The sequence below is a fragment of the Scyliorhinus torazame genome, chromosome 5 (genome assembly GCF_047496885.1).
Source record: "Scyliorhinus torazame isolate Kashiwa2021f chromosome 5, sScyTor2.1, whole genome shotgun sequence".
Classification (NCBI taxonomy): Eukaryota; Metazoa; Chordata; class Chondrichthyes; order Carcharhiniformes; family Scyliorhinidae; genus Scyliorhinus; species Scyliorhinus torazame.
This window is the reverse complement of record NC_092711.1, coordinates 177,798,489-177,823,194: the sequence shown is the minus strand read 5'-3', so window position 1 is coordinate 177,823,194 and position 24,706 is coordinate 177,798,489. Positions and strand designations below refer to the sequence as shown.

The 24,706-nt window shown below is 45.0% G+C and overlaps 1 protein-coding gene across 1 annotated transcript; it reads left to right on the top strand.

Moving 5' to 3' along the window:
- Positions 1–6,855: 6,855 nt before the first annotated feature.
- LOC140422563 (uncharacterized) lies at positions 6,856–22,255 on the top strand. Its single transcript, XM_072507576.1, has 2 exons — positions 6,856–8,172; positions 18,634–22,255. The coding sequence occupies exons 1-2, from the start codon at positions 7,248–7,250 to the stop codon at positions 19,521–19,523; spliced, it is 1,815 nt and encodes a 604-aa protein (XP_072363677.1). The 5' UTR covers positions 6,856–7,247; the 3' UTR covers positions 19,524–22,255.
- The last annotated feature ends 2,451 nt before the right edge of the window (positions 22,256–24,706 follow it).

Here is a 24,706-nt window from a genome sequence, read left to right as displayed (position 1 = left end):
GCTCTTCTTCAAAATAGTGGCTGTGAGAACTTTTACACCCACCTGAGTGGGGCAGACAGGGCCTCAGTTTAACATCTTATTTGAAAGAAGGCTGTTCTGACAGTGCAGCACTCCCTCAGTGCTGGGATGAGGAATGTTGGAACTGGCTTTTGTCCACAGGACCCCAACTGGGTCTTAAACGTCTGACTCAGAGGTGATAGTGCTGCCCACTGAGCCAAGGCAGACACTAGTTAGAAAGAAAAAGTTATACTTTAAAACCCTCCACCCGTACTCACCCTTCCATCGGACAGCAGATACAAAAGTTTGAGAGCACGCAAGAACAGTTCAAATCCAGCTTCTTCCCCGCTGTTACCAGACTCCTAAACTACCCACTTGTGGACTGATCTGATTAACACTGCACCCCTGTATGCTTCACCCGATGCCGGTGTTTATCATAGATCATCATAGAATTTACAGTGCAGAAGGAGGCCATTCGGCCCATCGAGTCTGCACCGGCTCTTGGAAAGAGCACCGTACCGAAGGTCAACACCTCCACCTTATCCCCATAACCCACTAACCCCACCCAACACTAAGGGCAATTTTGGACACTAAGGGCAATTTATCATGGCCAATCCACCTAACCTGCACATCTTTGGACTGTGGGAGGAAACCGGAGCACCCGGAGGAAACCCACGCACACACGGGGAGGATGTGCAGACTCCGCACAGACAGTGACCCAAGCTGGTATCGAACCTGGGACCCTGGAGATGTGAAGCAATTGTGCTATCCACAATGCTACCGTGCTGCCTTATGTAGTTACATTATGTACCTTGTTGCCCTATTATGTATTTTATTTTATTTTATTTTCATGTACTTAATGATCTGTTGAGCTGCTCGCAGAAAAATACTTTTCATTGTACCTCGGTACCCAATCCTTTACCTCCAGTGCCTAAATCTAATCATTAAAGACCCAGTATAAATAATAAATGAATTTGACTGACAAATGTTGAGGTGTTGATTTAGAGCCATAAGTTTTGACTTTCCACTGGTTCCTCGGGCACCTTTCTGTCTATAGCTCGTGTCAATGACAGTCAGGCTATGGAGCTGAGGCTCAATTTAGCTGAGAATAATGGGGCCTGTGTCCCCAGTTGGGAAACTGTCAAGTGTGTCACAGTAATCGGGAGGCAGGAAGGTGCTGGAGAACTGACTGGGAAATGGGCCTCCAACCAATTTTTACATCGGTCACTATTCTGATCCCAGACCAGACCCCAACAGTGGCTAGGATACTGGACCAAAACCCCAATATTTCAGTTTATTTGTGTGACTGTGCGGAAGGACTGATTCGCTCCAGGAGTGATTGCATGAAGAAATAGGGCTTTGTTATTTTAAAAATAAAACTTTATTGTGGCTACAATATTAAACATTTTAACTTCACACCCAAAAACAACAGCTTACAATTACCCATTTCAACATTACTACTCAATCTCCCATTAAACAACAGGAAAACAAAGATACAGCCCTCAATCTATTTTACTGTGGAGAATTGTGGACCTAGAATTCAACTCCTCTCTCCAAATCTTTCTCCAAAATTTGCTCTCTAAAGATTTTTAAAATGTCTTTCTGCCTTCCTTTGTTCCACCCAGCAATGACCTCATCTCCCCAAGCTGCAAAACAAATGATCCCTGACGGCTGCCCCAGAGGGCTGTGGGAGCTCAGTCATTGAGTGTGTTTAAAGCAGAGGCTGACAGATTTCTAAATCCCAATAACACAAAGGGATATGGGGATAGTGTGGGGGGAAAAGGCATTGAAGTGGATGATCAGCCATGATCATATTGAATGGTGGAGCAGGCTCGATGGGCTGAATGGCCAACTCCTGCTCCTATGTTCCAATGGTACAAAGATAGGTAGGAATGTAAATTGTGAAGGGGACATAAGGAGACTAAAGTGATTTAGATAGGTTAAGTGAGTGGGAAAAAATCTGCCAAACGGAGTATAATAAGGGAAAAATGTGAAATTGTCCAGCTTGGTAGAAAGAATAAAAAACGCTTATGATCGAAATGGTGAAAGATTGCAGAGCTCTGAGATTCAGAGGGATCTGGGTGTCCAAGAGCATGAATCACAAAAGGCGAGTATACAGGAACATCAAGTAATTAGGAAAGCTAATAGACTGTTATTGTTTATCGTGAGGGGAATTGAATACAAAAGTAGGTTATGCTTCAGTTATACAGGACATTGTGTGAGACCACATCTGGAGCACTGTGTGCAGTATCGCTCTCATTTAAGGAATGACGTAAATGTGTTGGAAGCAGTTCAGAGAAGGTTTACTGGACTCATACCTGGAATTGGAGGCTGGTCTTATGAGGAATGATTGGACAGGCTCGGCTTGTGTCCAATGGGGTTTAGGTGACTTGATTGAACCGTAAAAGATCCTGAGGGGCCTTGACAGGGTGGATGTGGAAAGGATATTTCCTCTTCTGGGAGAATCCTGGGGTCACTTTAAAAGTAATAACTTGCCCATTTAAGGCAGAGGAGAACTTTTTTATCGGAGAGTCGTGAGTCTTTGGAACTCTCTTCCTCAAAGGGCAGTCTTTGAATATTTTTATGGCAGAGCTGGACAGATTCTTGATAAGCAGGGGGATGAAAGGTTATCGGGGGGTAGGCAGGAATGTGGAGTTGAGGTTTCAATCAGATCAGCCGGGAACTTATTGAATGGTGGAGCAGGCTCGAGGGGCCAAGTGACCTACTCCTGCTCCTAATTCGTATGTTATCACATCCTTTTTAATAGATTGTAGCATTTTCCCTCCTACTGATGTCAGGCTAATGGGTCTGTGGTTCCCGTTTTCTCTCTCTCCTTAAATAGTGGGATTACATTTACCACCTTCCAATCTGCAGGAACCATTCCAGAATCTATTGAATTTTGAAAGATGATCACCAATGTATCCACTATCCCGACAGCCACCTCTTTGGTGTTGAAAGAGGACCGGCTCTCCGTGTTATTGACCAGAGGCTGAGTGAGCTGACTCAATATCTGTGCGGTCATGAGGCCGAGCTGTAAAACACCACAAAGAGACTCGATGATACCGAGGAGAAATTCTTGAAAGTTGAGCAAGATGCCTCCTCACAAGGTAAGAATTCACTCCTTGGAAAACCGGCCGAGTGATGTGGGGGACTCCTGGAGGACTTGGAGAACGAGGGTCAGAGAAAAAACATCTGAGTTGTCGGCTGCCAGAAGGTGTGGAGGGTGAGGCTCCCGTTAGGTTCTTCGAGGACCGGCTGCCACGTTTTCTCAAGCTAGATGTGAAGCCTGGGTGTTTCAAATTAGAAAGGGCATCGGATCCTGTCTTTGACGCCGAGGGATAGTTTTCATCCCAGGCCTGTAATCATTCGCTTCCACAACTTGAAAGATCACCAGAGGGTCCTGGAGATGGGTAAGGTGAGGTGGGACCCGGCTCCATGAGGGAGTGAGGATTTCCTTCTTCCAGGACTTTTCGGCAGCCACACAAACGAAGCATCGAGGCTTCGATGAAGTTTGAAGGGAACTCAAGGCTGTGGGAGTGAATTATGTTGCTTTATCCTGAGACCCTGAAAATTGTATCTGACAACTCCGTCAAGTCTTTTGATAATCCCACTACTGCCTTGGCCTTCGTTAAATCCGTGAAGGACAAGGATTTGGAGTGATGGTTTGCAGCTCAGACTAACTCAGGCTCTAATCCGGACTCTTTCCCTGTCGTGGTGTTGTTGCCTGAATTTGTTATCTTTTATCCTGTTGAAGGGAGTTGTTATTCTGTGAGCGCTGATTGAATGTCTTCTCCTCGAGTGTTACAGGAACTCATATTATCTTATCTGGGGCCGTGTCTTTCTACTATTATCCGAGCGTTAATCATGGCAGAACCGAGTGGCGCCATTGCTGAAGGGTGGGTGGTGGTGGATGCAGGTCTTCACGGGTGGGTATAAAATGCGGGAGGGACCTTCGATCCCCATTCCCTTGTTGGCCCTTCTTTTCTTCTCCTCAGTTTGGAGACGGTATCCTGAGGGTAACGACAGTCTGGCCGTGGGGTTAATCCTCCGGGTCCTCAGTCTTATTGAGGAATGTCCCCTTGGATCTATTGTGGTGGTGATTCTTTTGTATTTTTGTTATTATGGGAGGATTTATGTGTTGTTGACTTTATCCTACTCTGGTACAGACGGGGCTTTTATCTGTAAAAGGAGCAGTTTGGGGAGACTTTGGTGCCTCTGGTGTAAAGAGAGTTGGAGGAGGGGGTAATGGCGCACGCCCGATTGAGGCGTGAAAATCTGTTCCTGTCTCTCTATCGCCTAACTAATAGCGGCAGTTAATCTGCAAATTTTCTCAGGGAATGTACGGGGCATCCATCACCCTATCAGAAGGAAAAAGATCCTCTCCTTTCTTAAGGAGAAAGTCGACATAACCTTAGTGCAGAAAACTCATCTGGATGATGAGGAACAGTTCTGGTCAGCCTATTATAGGAAGGATATTGTTAAACTAGAAAGAGTGCAGAAGAGATTTACGAGGATGCTGCCAGGACTTGATGGTCTAAGTTATAAGGAGAAGCTGGATAGACTGGGACTTTTTTCCCTGGAGCGTAGGAGGGTTAGGTGTGATCTTATAGAAGTCTATAAAATAATGAGCACAGAGAAGGTATATAGTCAACATCTTTTCCCTAAGGTAGAGGAGTCTAGAACTAGAGGGCATAGGTTTAAGGTGAGAGCAGAGAGATACAAAAGAGACCAGAGGGGAAATTTCTTCACATAGAGGGTGGTGAGCATCTGGAACGGCTGCCAGATGCAGTGGGAGAGGCGGGTACAATTTTTTCCTTTAAAAAGCAGTTAGATGGACAGGGTGGGTATAGAGGGATATGGGCCAAATGCTGGCAAGTGGGACTAGCTTAGTGATAGAAACTGGCCGGCATGGACAAGCTGGGCCGAAGGGCCTGTTTCCAAGCTGTAAACATCTATGACTCTACCTGGAACAAAAAGAAACCTTGCCTCAAGTTTGTTAAGCTCCAATCACCAGGAGCTAAGGGAGGGTATGGTCTCCCGAAAATCAGGCTTCATCAATTGGCCTCTCGTCTTAGGTTCATAAGGGATTGGGGTAGGATGGACCCAACATTCATCTGGCTCAATACAGAAGCAGACCAGTCAGGTCTCCCTCGATCCAAAACTGGGATAGGCTGATTATGGAATGCATCTCCATGCAATTTCTATAATTCATTCCGAGTCTGATGCATTGGGTAAAGTATGGGACTCCTATCTCAAATACATACGCTCCAATGTGACTGACTTGCCATGAGTGAATTCAATTTAACTTAGGCCGGGAGTAGGGCACAGTGGTTAATGCTGCTACCTCAGCGCCAGGGACCCAGGTTCAATTCCAGCCTTGGGTGGCTGTCTGTGTGGAGTTTGCTCATTCTCCTTGTGTCTTTGTGGGTTTCCTCCGGTTGCTCCGGTTTCCTCCCACTTTCCAAAGATGTGCAGCTAAAGTGGATTGCGCACGCTAAATTGCCCCTTTGTGTCCAAGATGTTTAAGTTAGGTGGCTTGACCATGATCAATGCACCGGGTTATGAGGATAGAATGGTGAGTGGGCTTCAGTGAAGTGTTCTTTCCGAGGCTCACTGCAGACCTGAGGGGTGAATGGCCTTCTGCACTGTAGGAGTTCTATGTCATCTATGTTGTGTTATTCATTTTAATTTGTATATGCTGTTAGTCTGTTTGTAATATTTTACAAACTGAATTGTTATCCTCTGTTATTATATAATCTTACCCTCTTTCCCCACTCACTATTCTAACCTGTTAACTGGTTCTTCAATTGATCTGGCATTTCATCTCGAGGCTCTGGTCCCTCAAATATCCTGTTCCAAATTAATTCTGCAATGTGTTGCTTGGATTTATGTTGGCAATATCTCTTGTTCCACTCTGTGCCCATTTTCCAGCATTTTTTCTGTTACTCTGTAACACTCATTGTTTAAAAAATGATTTAAACATAACAACTTATTAAAAATCTGTCCAACTCATCCATGAATATATTCAATGAGCCCCACACCCCACTGGTCCCTGTTGAAAAGAAATCCAGAGACTAACAACCCTCTGAGGGAGGAGATGACTGGAAATATATAACATAACTACAGTACAATATTACACAACTGGAAATAATAATAAATGTATTTTATTACAGAACCATAAATAATATATCTAATCTGTACCATATAACACGAGACATGTCTCTGTCCGGTATTAATTTACTGTCTCCTTAAATGTCAGCCATTGCCTGGAGAAATCAGCCGTTCAATTGTGAACCTTAGGAAAGAGAGCATCCTTTTAGTCAGACAAATGATTAGTGGTTAGCACTGTTGCTTCACAGTGCTAGGGACCTGGGTTCAATTCTTGGCTTGGGTCACTATGGAGTCTGCACTTTCTTCCAGTGTCGGCCTGGGTTTCCTCGGTTTCCTCCCATAATTCCCAAAAGACACTTGTTTTGTGAATTGGACATTCTGAATTCTCCCTCAGTGTACCCGAACTGGCGCCGGAGTGTGGCGACTAGGGGATTTTCACAGTAACTCCATTGCAGTGTTAATGTAAACCAATTTGTGACACTAATAAAAGATTATTATTAGACCCCCCCCCCCTTTATCTAATCAAAAGACGCTTGGATGAAGATTTTCACTTCTTCAACAGTGAGCCTGGATCCCTCATGAATCAGCCCCTCAGGAGAATTGGGAGGATGAATATTAGACACAGCAGAGTGAGAATGGAGGGAGAGTGTGTGGTACGGAGATTTACAACATTTGGGGAACGAGTGAGGAAAGAATGTTCCAGAGAAACTAGAATTGTCTGTTCTGAATTTCTGTCTTGGATTGACAGTGATGTCTTTTGTAAACATCTTTTATAGGATATCAGAAGGTTAGAATCTACAGACTGAAATCTCAAACCAAACGTCACATCAAGATCTGGTGGACTCGCTCCATTCGCTGGGACTAGAATATCATAAGCTGTTAAATCTAGAAGGAGAAAATGTTTCTCTGTACTGACGGCTTCAAAAGATTTTAACCATCAGTGTGACTGGAAAAGCCTCGAGACACACACACCCGAGTGAGAGTGTTCCAGAGCACTGACCGGAAAGAGTTTTAACCAGTTACACAGCCTGAAAAAACATCATACCATTCACAGCGGGAAGAGACCACACACGAGTTCTGTGTGTGGACGAGGCTTCAACTGATCGTCAAACCTGGAGAAACACGAGGACACCCAAAACATGAAGAAACCCTGGAAATGTGGGGACTGTGGGAAGGGATTCAGGACTCCATCTGCACTGGAAGCTCATCGGCGCAGTCACACTGGGCAGAGGCCATTCACCTGCCCTCAGTGTGGGAAGGGATTCGCTCTGTTATCCTGCCTGCGGCCACACCAGCGAGTTCACACTGGGGAGAGGCCGTTCACCTGCTCTCAGTGTGGGAAGGGATTCACTCAGTTACCCAATCTGCAGACACACCAGCGAGTTCACACTGGGGAGAAGCCATTCACCTGCACTCAGTGTGGGAAGGGATTCTCTCACTTACCCAATTTGCAGAGACATCAGCGAGTTCACACAGGGGAGAAGCCGTTCACCTGCTCTCAATGTGGGAAGAGATTCACTCAGTCATCTAGCCTGCTGATTCATCAGCGACATCACACAGGTGAGAAGCCGTTCAGATGCTCTGTGTGTGGGAAGAATTTCATTCAGTCATCCAGCCTGCTGGTACACCAGCGAGTTCACACCGGGGAGAGGCCATTCACCTGCTCTGTGTGTGGGAAGAATTTCATTCAGTCATCCAGCCTGCTGCAACACCAGCGCATTCACACTGGGGAGAGGCCATTCACCTGCTCTCAGTGTGAGAAGAGATTCACTCGGCCATCCCACCTGCAGACACACCAGACAGTTCACACCGGGGAGTGGCCATTCACCTGCACTGTGTGGGGGAAGGGCTTCAACCATTCAATCCACTTCACGACACACCAACGAGTTCACACTGGGGAGAGACCGTTCACCTGCTCTGACTGTGGCAAGGGATTTATTCATTTATCAAACCTGCAGAGGCACCAGCGAGTTCACACCAAGGAGAGGCTATTCACCTGCTCTGTGTGTGGGAAGGGATTCTCTCAGTTATCCCACCAGCAGTCACACCAAAGAGTTCACAGATGATTACACGGGGTCAGATTCAGCTGTCGGTGTTGATGTTAATCACATCCAGGATCAACCATGTTCATTCATATAATTTACAGTGCTGAAGGAGGCCATTCGGCCCATCGAGTCTGCACCGACCCTTGGAAAGGGCACCCCACTTAAACCCACACCTCCACCCTATCCCCATAACCCCACCTCACCTTTTTCGACACTAGGGGCAATTTATCAACCTGCACATCTTTGGACTGTGGGAAGAAACCGGAGCATCCGGAGAAACTCACACAGATACAGGGAGAACGTGCAGACTCCGCACAGACAGTGACCTAAGCCTGGAAATCATACCTGGGACCCTGGAGCTGTGAAGCAACAATGCTGATCACGGTGTTACCATGTCGCCCATTCTGACATCCTTCACTCCCTCTTTACACATTTATTTGTCTGGCTAAAAGGATGGTCTCTTTCCTAATGTTCATAATTAAAGGACTGGTTTCCCAGGAGTTAGCGGACATTTAAGGGAACTATAACTAATATAGGACAGAAACGTGTCAATTGCTATTTTAATAGAATTTACATTGCAGAAGGAGGCCATTCGGCCCATCGAGTCTGCACTGGCCCTTGGAAAGAGCACCCTACCTACTACCCACACCCTCATCCTATCCCCGTAACCCAGTAACCCCATCCAACCTTTTTTGGACACTAAGGGCAATTTAGCATGGCCAATCCACCTGACCTGCACATCGTTGGACTGTGGGAGGAAACCGGAGCACCCGGAGGAAATCTACGCAGTCACGGCAAGTGCAAACTCGGTACAATCAGTGACCCAAGCCGGGAATTGAACCTGGGTCCCTGGAGCTATGAAGCAACTGTTTTGGTGCCCCCCCCCCCACCCGATTAGATGTTTTATGATGTGCATTACAAACGATCTGAACTTTCAAAATACAATAATGTTTTCTTGCTCAAAGCAAAACAGCTTGCGCAGACTTAGGGTTAGAGTAGAAATATGAAAATACGAAATAAAGATAGTAGACAGCTGGGCAAATAGTAGAGAGTGATTCTAGAATGGAAAATGTCTGCCAGGACCACTACCTTGAAGGAAAATGTTATCAATCTGAGTCCATCTGTCCCTACCCCTGTAATATTGCTTCTAGTTAGACTGCAAAGGTTTCAAATGAATTCTGTATGCTTTGCAGATTTCTCTGTAAGCTATGTTTTTTTTAAATTGTAATGAAACTGATTAAACTCTGTGGTTTAGTAGAGAAACCATTTAAAATGGTTTTTAAACTGGGTTGTATTTAAAACAAAATGGCTAAATCAATGATCCTTTTACCTATCAGAAATAGCTGGTTTCCTTCAGTCCTCCCTTTGATAGATCGAAAGATTAAGTGAGATGTGTCATAGTAAAATAAAAGGAAGGAGAAATACGATAGGATAGGTAAAAGCGCAAAGAGGAACTCATTCATATTGTCTTTGATAGTTTCCTTGTTTGAAAACAGCCTTCAACAATAGAGCGTGCAAGCTTTGCATTTCAAGCATTGCAGCAAAAATTCTTTTAAAATTATTATTATTCAATAACAATTAATCAATTAATTGAATTTGATTCTGCTGATTCAGTAATCTTTTAGCAATGCATTAGTAATTAAGTCAAATAATTGATAGGTTAGTAACGGTTCAAGAATGATATTTTAGTTCCATTTCATTAACTGGTGGTGCAGTGGGATTAATGTGAATCGTTCTGATTGGTGGGGCCCTGCATTTCATGAATAGTTGGCTAACGCATTTGATCAACAGGAATGTTACGTAGATGATGAATCCTGCTACACAAAAGAAAAATAGTCCCTGTACTATGGACATTCCTGTGGCTCCCAACCACCCGCAATGTTTCTCCCAGATAGAGATATCTGAGGGTGTGTCAAGCTTTCGGACTTCTTCTTGAATGTGTGCTGCCAGATCTTTAACTTCTTTTGAATTATCTGGAATGAAAGTTCAACACTCCGCACCAATCAGGGCGCAGGTGCCACCTTTTTCGGCTAACACATAGTCAAGTGCCATTCGATTTTGTAATGCCACGGTTCGAATGGCTCGCATTTTGTCAGATTTTATTTGGGCCTCTCACGTGAAGGCCAGAGTTATTTGGGAACCCGGGACGCACAGACTGTTGAGTGTTAACAGTCGCGGAATTTGGCGTGACACCGCGACAAGCCAGGACCGCCACCCTACGGGAGTGCATGATAGGTAAAAGCCTCTGAGCACAGTTGCCTAGTACACCGGATACGCGATTGATAGATATGACACGGTTAACACATCATGGAAAAGAGAGGCACAAGGCAAAATACTCTGATACAAAAAAACAATGATCAGAGATGGGTGAGATCCCGAAGCAGCCCCCGTAGAACAAAGAAACTGGTGGGATAAACAAAAGCGAGATCCGGCAAAAAAAATAAGGTAGGAGTCATCTTAGTTCACCAGTTAGAAGAGCAAATGACAGAAATGAAGTGCGTCCCCGTGCAGCGTTACGCTAATAATGTAAACGACAGATATAAAGCCTTCACACCATTAGAAAAACAGGCTAAATTAAAGGAATTGAGCTCTCACTCTCCCACATTCACACCAAATCATTTTAAGCATAGAAATATAGCGAGAAAAGATAGCGGCAGTACAGATTGTACAAACAGACAAAAGATACACAGGAAACTGTTACAATTATGGCTAAGGACTGTAGGGTAAAGAAAGGGAACTGTAAACATTGCGGGAAATCAGGACACCACAGTCACAGTTGCTGGCATAAGACAGAATTCGGGAAATCTAACTCAATTAGCCCAAAAGATCATGCAGCATTCCTGGAATGGCTCAAGGAGACGGGAAAGAAACAGGCTCCCTGGGGATGGACATTTTAAACTATCTAAAGTTCAGACATGTCAAAAGGGAAATAAAATAAAATAAAATGAAGTTAAATCCAAAAGGTCAGACCTCGTGGTCATTGAGGAATGAAGAGGGAAGGTACAATGTCCCTTTTGCTCATCCAGAAGCATTGTAACCCAATTAATAAAATGTGGAAGCCGGGTGGATTTCAATAAGACAGACTGTGGCATAGTAAAAAAAAAAAAGGGGCTGAAAAGCTCAATAAGCTTTTTGTTCAGAAATATCTGAGAATGACAAATCCCCTCCCAAAACAAAAAAAGGGGAGTAATGTAAATACAAGATTATGGTTAGAAACTTAACAAATGGGCTCTTGTCGAGAAGAACTTCAGATCGTTTCAAATTTGCAAGATCGGATTTCCGTTTGAGATTAAGCCACTCAAGCCGTCCAGATAAATTCAGCAGTAATTCAATTCATTTGAGTTTTAAAAAAACTTGTAAGATTTCTTTCAAACACTGGTTAAATAGCGAACATTGAAAATTGAAATCAGTTTCAAGAACAAGAAAGACATTTGAGTGAAATGAAAGGACAGAATAAATAAAGTTTTAGATCATGTAAAAGACGCAATTGGCATCGTTCCAAGTTCTCCGCCCCCTTAGGTTCCGTACAAAATTTAACAGCAAGCAGTTGATCTGTAAAAACATATATGTCTCTAAGAATAGCTAATGCCTATAAAATCAATTAGTGGAAATTGACTTAAATGGAATAACATAGATAAAGTTTTGTGATGAAGGAGAATGGAGGATCTTGTTCAGTATTTTAATTAAGTGATTGTGAAATTGCTGTCTCTTCAAGAATCTGTAGCCATGAGAAAGGGCTAACAGTTAACTATGATATTTGCGAGCTGTGATAATGTGTGTGTTTGGTTTATGAATGTTCATATATCTCTGCTAAAATTTATCTTCTGAGAAGTAACCTTGAGTTTATAATTTGGAACTTTAGAATAGGAACCATAAGGATTTTTACCAAACTAATTTTGGTTAAAGCACTGAAGTGCTAGGTTTCCTTTGTGAGTGTGGTGATATTTGTGTGTCATCTGAAATTGTGATTTAAAGATCATAGTTTGAGTGATTTGAGTGTAATTAACAAATTTTTCTTTTCAAAAATTATCATTGACATTTTAAGGGTAATTTTGATACACAAAGAATTTTAATCAGGATATAAAATCACGTGTGTAAGAATAAGAAAATATTAGTTTTATGGTGTTCATTGGAAGTTAGGATAGTTGAAATACATTTGACCAATCCGGTGTTGGATTAGTCCAGCGTTAAAACTTCCCTGACACAACGCAGATGTATTAATTCTGAGATTGCAGAATTAAGTGTAAAGGACAGATGGGTAAACAAAATATGTCCATGTTCATGTTTCTTGTTTAAACAAAAGAAGGGTGGTGACAAAATGAGGTCTGGTAGAGAACTCTTACTCCACCCCTTTTCAAACCAGCAGAGAATTGACCCGTGCTTTTTAATGCCTGGATCTGGTATGTCACTCTTGCGGGGACCATGAATTGGGTTCAATTTGAATTGGTTTTTGGAGCAGGCGAGGAGCTGGATTCAGGGTTTGCCCCTGTCCATACTCAGCTCTGGCTTTGTAATTCTGATAAAGTAATTTTAAAAAACAGCTGAAGATGTATTTTTAATTGGAACTTACAAATTTTAAGTTTTGAATTGTCAGATATATTCAGATTAGCTAACCCACTCTGTCCCAAGCAGAATGGATCTTTTGTGTTTTACTTTACAGGTAACTGCAAGTGGAACACGATTTGCAGTAGCTTCAGGGATTTGAGATAGTTGGGTTATAGCAAACGGCTAACTAAACAGGCACAAGCATGTCAGGGTCGGGTTCAAGCCCAACAGAAACAGGCACGCAACCACGAGGAAAATAGATATGAAAAGATTGTAAAATATGAGAACTACTAACCCCTGGATAACAGACGTGTTCGGCCCATACAGGAACAAGCTTAGTACGGACAACACCTAACACCTGGTGACGACCAGGACACTTTTCCTTTAAATTTTCAGATTAAACATCCAAAACAGGCTGGAACGACAGCGGAGGTTGTGGGGACTCGTGATGGTTCTTGAGATCTCAATACAACTACGAGCAAATAAGAGCGCAGGAAATCATTGATTTCACAACGGACACAGGATGAAGGTAGCTATATGAACTATGGTGCTTTATATAATTTTATTGACGGAATATTGATCCCAGCAGCCAGAGACTGGAACAATGGTAGAACTTATTTTAATGTGTGGCTGCAGGTACATTTGGGGAAAGACAGCCGATGCGTATACAAATTGTCACTGTACTTCTCGCAGGTTCAGGTATTGTTTATAATATGAAATAAATATGCATTGTGTTTTAAGTAAAGTTGTTATGAAGCAGGCTGCCAATGACACGGGTGCCACTAGATTTTGAGGGCATGACAATCTACACAGGGTAAGAAGAGGCATAATCAATGATGCAGTGACTTGACTTAACACAGAAACTTCTCTGGTAAAGTCACTCGACATACAAGGGATAAATGCAAAGGTGGAACAAGTTAAAGGAATAAGGAAGGGAATATTAGAGAAACCAGAGAAAGGTCTATGAGAAGATGGCCTGGATATACAATTGAATAGGACAACAGTGTTTGGGACACACACTAAGACAATCAACAATAATTAATATACTCATCGACCGAGAAACGGAGACACCTGGAAGGCTCTGACAGGGGCAGCTTGAATAGACAGCCCTCAACTGGCTAAGCTAGCCAAATGACAAGGGACGCTGGACAACTACTCTGAAGAGAGTAACCAGAGTATACTCAGCGATCCTCAACTGCAAAATGGACGAGATAACGGGGCTAGAGATGGTCCTGATGATCCCGATCATCACACAGGACTCAGGGCCATTCCCTCACAACCAACTGGAGAACATTGGAATCGTACGGGCTAACACCTCCCTCAGGTACTATCTCACCGAGACCTCTGCTATACGCAGGAATAATATATGGGATCTCCCTCACTCACTGGAACGAAGGAGGTTGAGGGGAGACCTGATAGAGGTATACAAAATTATGAGGGGCATAGACAGAGTGGATAGTCAGAGGCTTTTCCCCAGGGTAGAGGGGTCAATTACTAGGGGGCATAGGTTTAAGGTGAGAGGGGCAAGGTTTAGAGTAGATGTACGAGGCAAGTTTTTTACGCAGAGGGTAGTGGGTGCCTGGAACTCGCTACCGGAGGAGGTAGTGGAAGCAGGGACGATAGGGACATTTAAGGGGCATCTTGACAAATATATGAATAGGATGGGAATAGAAGGATACGGACCCAGGAAGTGTAGAAGATTGTAGTTTAGTCGGGCAGCATGGTCGGCACGGGCTTGGAGGGCCGAAGGGCCTGTTCCTGTGCTGTACATTTCTTTGTTCTTTGGGGTGTAAACAGAAAGGGGACATTAAAGTGTGCCCCACCCGGTAGGACAGGGAGAGTTGGACGAATGTGGGTTAATCAGAACTCATGGTTGTGCCTTAGAGATTACACCTGCCCCCATGCATTTTAAGTTTACGAGGAAAAGGAAAATACTGCGTCTCCACCATCATAACCTCCTATCGCTATAACTTTTGTTCTCCTTAGGTCCACCTAGCTAAGGCCTAGCAAGGATCATTTGAGTTAGGATTATAAAGAGCCAGAGATGGTCCCACATCTTGCAGAAACTCTGAGGGAACGAAGACTCAAGATCAGTCAATCAGTTAAGCTTTACTACCAGTTAATGAAAAAAATCTATGCTTTGAAAAAAACCACACGAGGAACTACTTCAGAGTGAAAGTTGGTGGCAGAGAGTGTGGGAGTGTAAGATGAGCTTACTTGCAAACTGGTATGAATAACATCATTTAATTACAGACAGCAGAGTTAGTCAGGGAGGCAGGAATGATTGATATCAAGGCATTAAACGTGACATACATGGGTTCTTTTGAGGGGTGATCTTTGAATCACAGGCACGGTGTACGTATGGAACATCAGGGAGGTTACATGCCCCAAAGGCCGTATTAAAACACACCCTGCTGCCCTCATATCGAATCATTGTGATCATCTGGGATTCAGTAAACTTCTTCCAGGACCAAAAGGAGGAATTGTTGGGGGACATTTTCTGATATTGGACTATGATATAAATTATAGTTGGCTCTGCAACTACATTTTTGCTCCTATATTACTTTTGAATAGTTCTGCTGAGACAAAAGGTACTCATTGGCTTAGATGCCTGTTCAGAAGAGGCAATTTGTAGGAATAGACAGTGTATACACAATGTTTACTAATATCAGAAGGGACACAAAATGGCTGTTAGCTAAGATAGCAATACTAAAGACACAAAATGTCTGAACTAGCCACATTCCTGAACAATGGGTTGCAAGCTGTGTAGGCTACCTCATGGGAACTAGACATGGGTATTTCTAGGGAGTATGTTAACAGCCACTGATAACTTCACACAATAGCTCAAGATCTCCAGCTGCAGACAGATATCTTTATGTTAATCTTGAGTGACTTTTGCATGAAGTTAGAGGCAGGTAAGACAACACCCACTTTAACCACATATGTGATAACTGGGATGCCAAGAAAATTGATTGACTGCATGTAATGAATTGTGATGTGAATAGAGTTGATTGATATGCAAATGAGAATGCAACTAATTCCGCCCCTTGAATCTGTATATTAACCCAATGCGAACCATGGCTCAAGTGGGAAAGAGTGCTGCCAAGCTGGGGAGCTTTCAGATCTTTCTCTCAGAGCTCAGATATAATAAACTGCTTCTTTACTCATTCACAAAGGCCTGTGTGTGAATATTTTCACCTCTAACAACTGGGAACTCACTTCAACATATACATATAAGCATATTTACTGATTTGAGTTAACAGGAGAATCTAAGGAAGAGTTTATTTAGATATCGAGTGGTCGTGACCTGGAATTCGTTTTATACAAGGGAGATGGCAGTGGGGTGGATTTACGACTTTAATATGAAATTGGTATTTTAAGTAAATAAACTTGCAGTGGATTGGGGATATCAAGGTGGAATGGAACTGACTGGATTGTTCCACAGTGTCAGCATGCCACAGTATATATTACACTGGAAATAATAATAAACATACTTTATTAGAGTCAAAAAAATATATACCTAATTTATACCATATAACAACAATTGACATCCTATATTAGTTTACTGTCCTCTTAAATGTCAGCCATCTCCTGGAGAAACCAGCCGTTTAATTGTGAAAATTTGGAAATAAACCAAAATTGTCAAGTTGAGGCAGCAAAGGATGTCAATGTCTTTAAGAGAGAGAGACCTGGAACAACCTTTCCAGAGTCTGCATCCTCCCTGGATTCACTTCCTTTCCCTTCAGTTGCTGCAAGTGACCAATTGAAGGTCAGAATGAGAAAAGCAATGGAAAGGGGGAGAAAAGAAAGTGTTGGAGACAGGAGGAGGTTTCAATATGTGTGAAGCTCAATCTTCATTTACACAAAGACCGCGCTCTGATTGGCTGGAGGACCCGAGTCATTCTGGTCCTCCGACACTTGCCATTGGTCAATACCTCAGCAGGAAGGTCATGGGGTGGGCGCTCGCCCTGCACATACGCAGCTTCACTTCTCTCGGTTTTGGTCTTGGGCAATCCCGGGCCGGGGGGAAGCGGAGATCACCGAGCGGCTTCTCGCTCTGGCCGGAGCGTCAGCCAGTTGCCTGGAAACCTGCTCTGGAGGAGAGTTCGCAAATGGTCGGGCAGGGATTCCGTGACCACGCCCGGACCTGCGCACTGGAAGCCAGACGGGTCATCGTAGAGGTGTGATTCCTATTGGCTGATTCTGGCTGGTCGCTTTTGTGACGTCACAATGACTTCACAGTCCCATTGGGAGAGATAGCTCCGGTCGCAGAAACAAGATTCTGAGGATTGGACACCAGCTCAGAGCGACACGAGAAAAAGTCAGCCCCGTCCCCACGTGGGCTGGGGACCCGCTCCCTGATAGTTGCCATGAGATGGAGCAACCAATAGAAATCCGTAAAGGACCGGAAGCGCGATCGTCCTCTAGCCAATCAGAGTCCGGGATCTGTACCAATAGCTGCACGGAGATTCTTCCAGTGTGCCCAGCAAAGCTGCTGCTCCTCTAGCTTCACACAGTCTGAAACTTCCTCCGGCATCCCACATCTGTGAGCAAAACACTTTCTTTTCTCCCCCTTTCCATTGCTTTTCTCATTCTGACCTTCAATTGGTCACTTGCAGCAACTGAAGGGAAAGGAAGTGAATCCAGGGAGGGTGCAGACTATAATAAAGTAGCCATGATGTGGAGATGCCGGCGTTGGACGGATGGGTTCAGTAAGAAGTCTTACAACACCAGGTTAAAATCCAATAGGTTTATTTGAAATCACTAGCTTTTGGAGCGCAGCTCCTTCCTCAGGTGAATAATGAAGGACTCACCTAATGAAGGAGCTACTCTCCGAAAGCTAGTGATTTCAAATTAACCTGTTGGACTTTAACCTGGTGTTGTATAATAAAGTAGGACTTGTCTTGGGAAGTGTAGTCTCATTTGGTACCTCCCAGATGATTCTCTAGGAAAGTACATTTATTTTCTTTAATATTGTAATATGAGGGTAGCACGGTGGCCTAGTGGTTAGCACAGGTGCCTCACGGCGCTGAGGTCCCAGGTTCGATCCCAGCTCTGGGTCACTGTCAGTGTGGAGTTTGCACATTCTCCTCGTGTCTGCGTGGTCTTCGCCCCCACAACCCAAAAATGTGGAGAGTAGGTAGATTGGCCATACTAAATTGCCCCTTAATTGGAAAAAATAACTGGGTAAGGACAGCAGATTTCCCTCCGAAGGGACATGGAACCGGATATTTACAATATTCGCCAAACTGGAATTCTAATTTCACTGTCTGTAATGGTGAGATTCAGAGCGTTAACCTGGGTCCCCGGATTATTAGGCCAGTGACAATATCACTACTGTATTATTTTTAATACCGTCTGACCGCATGCTGGGCTGCCAGCTGAGGGAATGGGAGAGGATTTTGCAAAATGTTTGATGGACAAAATGGCCTCATCCAACTCCTGAGCTTCAAGTTGGCAGCTCACCACGTGCTACTGAAGGGCGAATAAGAATGGGGGAAAACATCGTGGCCCAGCCCAGGTACCATGAAAGAATGAAAAATAGAGAGGAAAGAATGTGGCATAGCAATGAGGATTGTTTGTTCTACCTTGTATTGACATTTGCAAATTCCTTTTACAGGAGATGAGAAGGTGAGAATAGATTTACTGATCATCGTGTCAATCCAAATCTCATGTCAAGATCTGACTCGGTCACTCAATTCATCAGGACCTGATTATCATCGGTCTAGAAGGAGAAATGTTTGTCTGTTTGGTTTTGCCTCCAAAGAGTTGAAACCTTAGTGTGACTGGAAAAGCACCACAACATACAAACCCGAGTGAGACTGTTCCACTGCACTAACTTTGGATCGAGCTTTAACTTGTTACACAGCCTGAAAAAAACTTGGTATACTTTGGATCAGGGAAAGACATTGCCTGTCTTGTGTGTGTGGATAAGCCTTCAGCAGCTCGCTGAACCTGGAGAGACACAAAGACACCAGCATCATGGAGAAACCATGGAAATGTGGGGACTGTGGGAAGGAATGTCGGTTCCCGTCTGAGCTGGAAACTCATCGACGTATTCACACTGGGGAGAGGCCATTCACCTGCTTTGACTGTGGGAAGGGATTTGCTCATTTATGCAACCTACAGACACACCAGCGAGTTCACACTGGAGAGAGGCCATTCACCTGCTCTGACTGTGGGAAGGGATTCACTCATTTATCCCACTTGCAGACACACCAGCGAGTTCACACTGGGGAGAGGCCGTTCACCTGCTCTGAGTGTGAGAAAAGATTCTCTCAGTTATCCCACCTCTTGAGACACCAGCAGGTTCACACCAGGGAGAGGCCATTCACCTGCTCGGAGTGTGGCAAAGGATTCACTACCGCATGGAACCTGCTGACACACAAGCGAGTTCATAATGGGGAGAAGCCATTCACCTGCTCTGCGTGTGGGAAGGGATTCAGTCGGTTATGCAGCCTGCAGACACACCAGCGCATTCACACCGGGGAGAGACCATTCCCCTGCTCCGAGTGTGATAAGCGGTTCAGTCAGTTATCCCATCTGCTGTCACACCAGCGGGTTCACACTGGAGAGAGGCCGTTCATCTGCACCATGTGTGGGAAGGGATTCAGTGAATCATTCACTCTGCTGATACACCAGCGGGTTCACAAGGGCGAGAGGCCATTCATCTGCTCAGAGTGTGGGATGGGATTCACTAAGTCATCTAACCTGCTGACACACCAACATGTTCACACTGGGGAGAAACCATTCACCTGCTGTGTGTGTGGGAAGGGATACACTCAGTCATCCAGCCTGCGGAGACACCAGAAAGGTCACAAGTGATTACAGATTTTGGATTTTACTGTTCCTGCTGCTGTTGATCTCTTCCAGGACTGAACCATGTTCATTCTGATTGTTGGGAGGGTCAGTAGGTCTCTCTCTGAAGAACAGACCAGTCTCGTGACTTTGCTTCCTGGAGGTTGATGCTTTTTTGAGAATTGTTGTGAGTTTCTAGTTTAATATTTTGTATGCATCACAGAATATCTTTGGAATGTAAAAGATAGAGTTTAAAACTGGGACTCCCCAAAGCATGCTGGGTTGCCATGGAAATGCGCTGTGATCATTCGATGTTCCTCTGTTTAATTTCTCTGGGTGTTTCTCACAGGATTGAGTCTGTTAGCAGTGATAGATTGGGAAACTGCATTAAGTGATCTAGACAGTTGAGGGCGAGTATTTATGGAATGCAGTGTCTGAGTGCAATTGTCACTGGAATTGTAATCCAGAGACCCAGGTTCATGCTCCAAGGTCACAGGGTCAAATCCCACCAATGGAGATCAATCAATAAAAACCTGGAACTACAAGACTAATGAAGACCATGAAACCATTGCCAATTGTTGTTCACAAATGTCCTTGAGGGAAGGAAAACTGCCGTCCTTACCTGGTCTGGACTACATGTGACTCCAGGTCCACAGAATGTGGTTGACTTTTAAATATCACCTGAAATGACCCAGCACTGAGTTGCAAGAAACCACTAAGAAGTCTATTCCAGAGAATAGAATCCTTACAGTGCAGAAAGAGGCTATTCGGCCCACTGAGAGGCACCAACCCTCCCAACAGCACCCTACCTAGGTCCCTTTCCCCCACCCTATCCTTATAAGCCCACTTAACCTGCACATCTTTGGACTGTGGGAGGAATGGAGGGTCCGGAGGAAACCCTGGGGGAGAACATGCAAACAGACAGCCACCCAAGGCTGGAATCGAACCCGGGTCCCCGACAACAAACAAAGAACAAAGAGAAGGACAGCACAGGAACAGGCCCTTCAGCCTTAAAGCCTGTGCTGACCATGCTGCCCGTCTAAACGAAAATCTTCTACACTTCCGGGTCCGTATCCCTCGATTCCGATCCTATTCCTCTTCTGGGGTCAGTATCCCTCTATTCCCATCCTATTCCTCTTCCGGGGTCTGTATCCCTCTATTCCCATCCTATTCCTCTTCCGGGGTCTGAATTCCCTCTATTCCCATCCTATTCCCATTCCAGGGCCCGTATCCTTCTATTCCCATCCTATTCATGTATTCCTCATGTTGTGAGGAAGCAGTGTTATTATGAATGAAACGGGACTGTTTGGATGCCAAACATCGTAAGCAGCACGTATTAGACCGAGCTAAACTATCCCACCACCAATGGATCAGAACTAAGCTCAGCAGTCCTGCAAGTAACATTTGAGCCTCACAAGTGCCAGGCAACGACCACCTCCATCAGGAGAGAATCTCACCATCTCCCCTTGACATTCAATGGCATTACCATCACTGAATTTCCCCACTGTCAACATCTTGGGGGTTACCATTGACCAGAAACTGAAGCGGACTAGCCAGATAAATACTGTGGCTACAAGAGTAGGTCAGAGGCTGGGAATCCTGCTGTGAGTCACTCACCTCCCGACTCCCCAAAGCCTATCCACGTCTACAAGTCAGGAATGTGATGGAACATTCTCCACTTACCTGGCTGAGTACAGATCCAACATTCAAGAAGCTTGACACCATCCAGGACAATGCAGATCACCTCATTGGCACCCCAGCCACAAACATTCACTCCCTCCACCACCAAGGCACAGTGTGTGTCCCATCTACAAGATACACAGTAGGAACTCACCAAGGCTCCTCAGGCAGTACCTTCCAAACTCATGACCACTACCATATAGGACAAGGACAGCAGACACAGAGAAACACCACCACCTGGGAGAAGCTCCCCCACACCATCCTGATTTGTAAACAAATCAGCGTTCCTTCACTGCCGCTGGGTCCTGGAATTCCATCTCTAAAGCACAGTGGATGTATCAGCGCCACAAGAACTGCAGCAATGCAAGAAGGAAGCTCACCACCACGTTCCCAAAGGCATCGAGGAATGGCCAATAAATGCTGGGCCAGGCCAGTGGTGAAAACTTTGATTGGGACAATTAAGGGTCTCTGAGAAGTAATCATGAGTAAGAACTGTCCACCAGTTAGATAGGGGAAGAGAGAGCTGGAGAATCTTTCACATCCATGCTTGATATGTTGCTTGAAGCATCTGTCCTTATGCACCAGTGACATAGAACTCACGGCATTCCTTGAGGGGAAGAAAAGATCGAGTTGATGCAGGCGGAGCCAGAACAGAACTCGAAGATAACGGAGTGAAATTGAGTGAGGGGTCGGAGAGAGAGTTCTCCTCCCCCTCAAGGTGTGGACCATAAGACCATAAGACATAGGAGTGGAAGTAAGGCCATTCGGCCCATCGAGTCCACTCCACCATTCAATCATGGCTGATTTCAACTCCATTTACCCGCTCTCTCTCCATAGCCCTTAATTCCTTGAGAAATCAAGAATTTATCAACTTCTGTCTTAAAGACACTCAACGTCCCGGCCTCCACCGCCCTCTGTGGCAATGAATTCCACAGACCCACCGCTCTCTGGCTGAAGAAATTTCTCCTCCATCTCTGTTCTAAAGTGACTCCCTTTTATTCTAAGGCTGTAAGAATCCTGGGGGACTCCCTACTTTGGGTTTTCTTGCTTATTAGTGAACATTAAATTAAATTCTATGACTGGCTGAGGATTTATTTTGAATTTGATTGTTACACTTCTCCTGTTTTTATTACGCTCTGGATAAGGATGGTTGACAGGCGACAGGATGGGAAATTGTGGTTTGGGTCTTCACTGACCAAATGTTTTATTGATCCGAAAGGTGTAAAAGGGACCAAACCCCAGCAGAAGTCGAGCAGAGCTGAGAACAGACGACTTGCTGTGTGGGAATAGAGAGATAAACAGCTCCCAGCGGACAGAGAAAACGAGAGTGCCTGGAATCCTGGACAACACCTGGGTGTCAAGGCCACCATGTTTTCACTGCTTGGCATGGGAATGCTGACTCCCTGTACCGGGGACGGAGTGTGGGGAAGACAATTGTTTGCAAGTTTGACGTGACTTGGGTGGGTACAGATGGTTCAATGACAGGCTTTGTAATTGGTCCGTTCAAATGTTAGCTCGGCAATGATTGGGTTAAATCAGTCTCCATAGACTTTGTGATGTAATAAGAAGGGATTCCCCGAGCACAGAGATTTGTTGAGGTTTTCCACATTCCACTGACTGGGACCATGGCATCTGGGGCAGAGCAGGGAGCATTTACCTGGAGATGGTGCTTCGACCCAGAGTGTAATGGGAATGCTGCTGCACTTTGATATTACAGCTCAGGAACAGGAGCAGGCCATTTGGCCCCTCGAGCCCACTCTGCCATTCAATAAGATCAGGGCTGATCTGATTGTGGTCTTAACTCCACTTTCCTTCCTCCACCCTTTCACTCCCTCGTCAATCAAGAATCTATCAAATTCAATCCGAAACATTCACTGACCCTGCTTCCAGCACTCCCTGGGGAAAGAGAGATTCACAGACCCACGGCCCTCAGGAGAAAAACAACATTCTCATCCGCGTCTTAAATGGAAGACCCCTAATATTTAAGCAGTGTCCCCTAATTCTAGTCTCTGCCACAAGGGGAAACATTTCTCTCAGCAATCTCTCTGCCAATTCCACTCATGATCTTATTGAAACACACGAGATCCTCTCTCATTCTTCTAAACTGCAATGGACACAGTCCCAACCTGTCAAACCTTTCCTCAGAGGATAACCCCCTCATTCCAGGAATCTGGGGGTCAACCTCCTCTGAACTGCTTCTAATGCAATTACCTCATTTCTGAAATAAGGAGACCCAACTGTACCCAGTGCTCTAAATATGGTCTCACCAAGGTCCTGTACAACTGCAACAAAACATCCCGACTTTTATATTCCAGTCGCTTTGCCATACACAACATTCCATTGTGCTTCCCAAGTGATTTCAACTCACTCGATAAAGCCAGATTAAACTGTTCAAGGACTCAATCAAGCCACTTGCTGTACCTGCAAACTAACTTATTGTGACTCCTGTACACGGACGCCCAGATCCCTCTATACCTCATCGTTCTGCAATGTCTCACCATTTAAATAATATTGTTTTATTTAATCCTTCCTGCCAAAGTGGACAATTCACATTGTGGGATAATTTTCCCACATTATCCTCCATCTGTCAAGTTTTGTCCACTCACTTAATGTCCTTTGCAGACTTGTTATGTGTAGCCTCACTGAGTGCTGAGGTTTGCACTGAGTGCTGAATTTGGTGCTTTTTGAGTGCGATAGTGAGAGTTTGGTGACCGAGGGAGTTAGGTGAGGAGGGAGTAATGTGCTCCTTTCATTTTGTTTCCGACATTTCCGCAAAGAGTGCGAAGAGAGCCAGGAGTTTACAGGAAGTGTAGCTGACTGGGAGCAGAGTCGGAGGGCGGAGATCTAGTTAGTCCACACAGCAGCTATATTCTGTAAGGTAAGAGGGGATGGAGGCTAGGCCAGTTACATGCTCCTCCTGTAGGATGTGGGTGGTGAGGGATACCACCAGTGTCCCCACTGACTATACCTGCGGGAAGTGCACCCAACTTCAGCTCCTCAAAGACCGTGTTAGGGAACTGGAGCTGAAGCTGGATGAACTTCGGATCATCCGGGAGGCAGAGGGGGTGATTGAGAAGAGTTACAGGGAGGTAACCACACCCAAGGTACAGGACAAGAATAGCTGGGTTACAGTCAGGGGGAAAAAAACAAACAGGCAGACAGTGCAGGGATCCCTCGTGGCCGTTCCCCTTCAAAACAAGTATACCGTTTTGGATGCTGTTGGGGGGGATGACCTACCGGGGGAAGGCCCTAGCGGTCAGGTCTCTGGCACGGAGTCTGGCTCTGGGGCTCAGAAGGGAAGGGGGGAGAATAGAAAAGCAATAGTTGTAGGAGATTCAATGGTTAGGGGAATAGATAGGAGATTCTGTGGTCGCGAGCGAGACTCCCGGAAGGTATGTTGCCTCCCGGGTGCCAGGGCCAGGGATGTCTCGGATCGTGTCTTCAGGATCCTTAAGGGGGAGGGGGAGCAGCCAGAAGTCGTGGTGCACATTGGTACCAACGACATAGGTAGGAAAAGTGGTGTGGAGGTA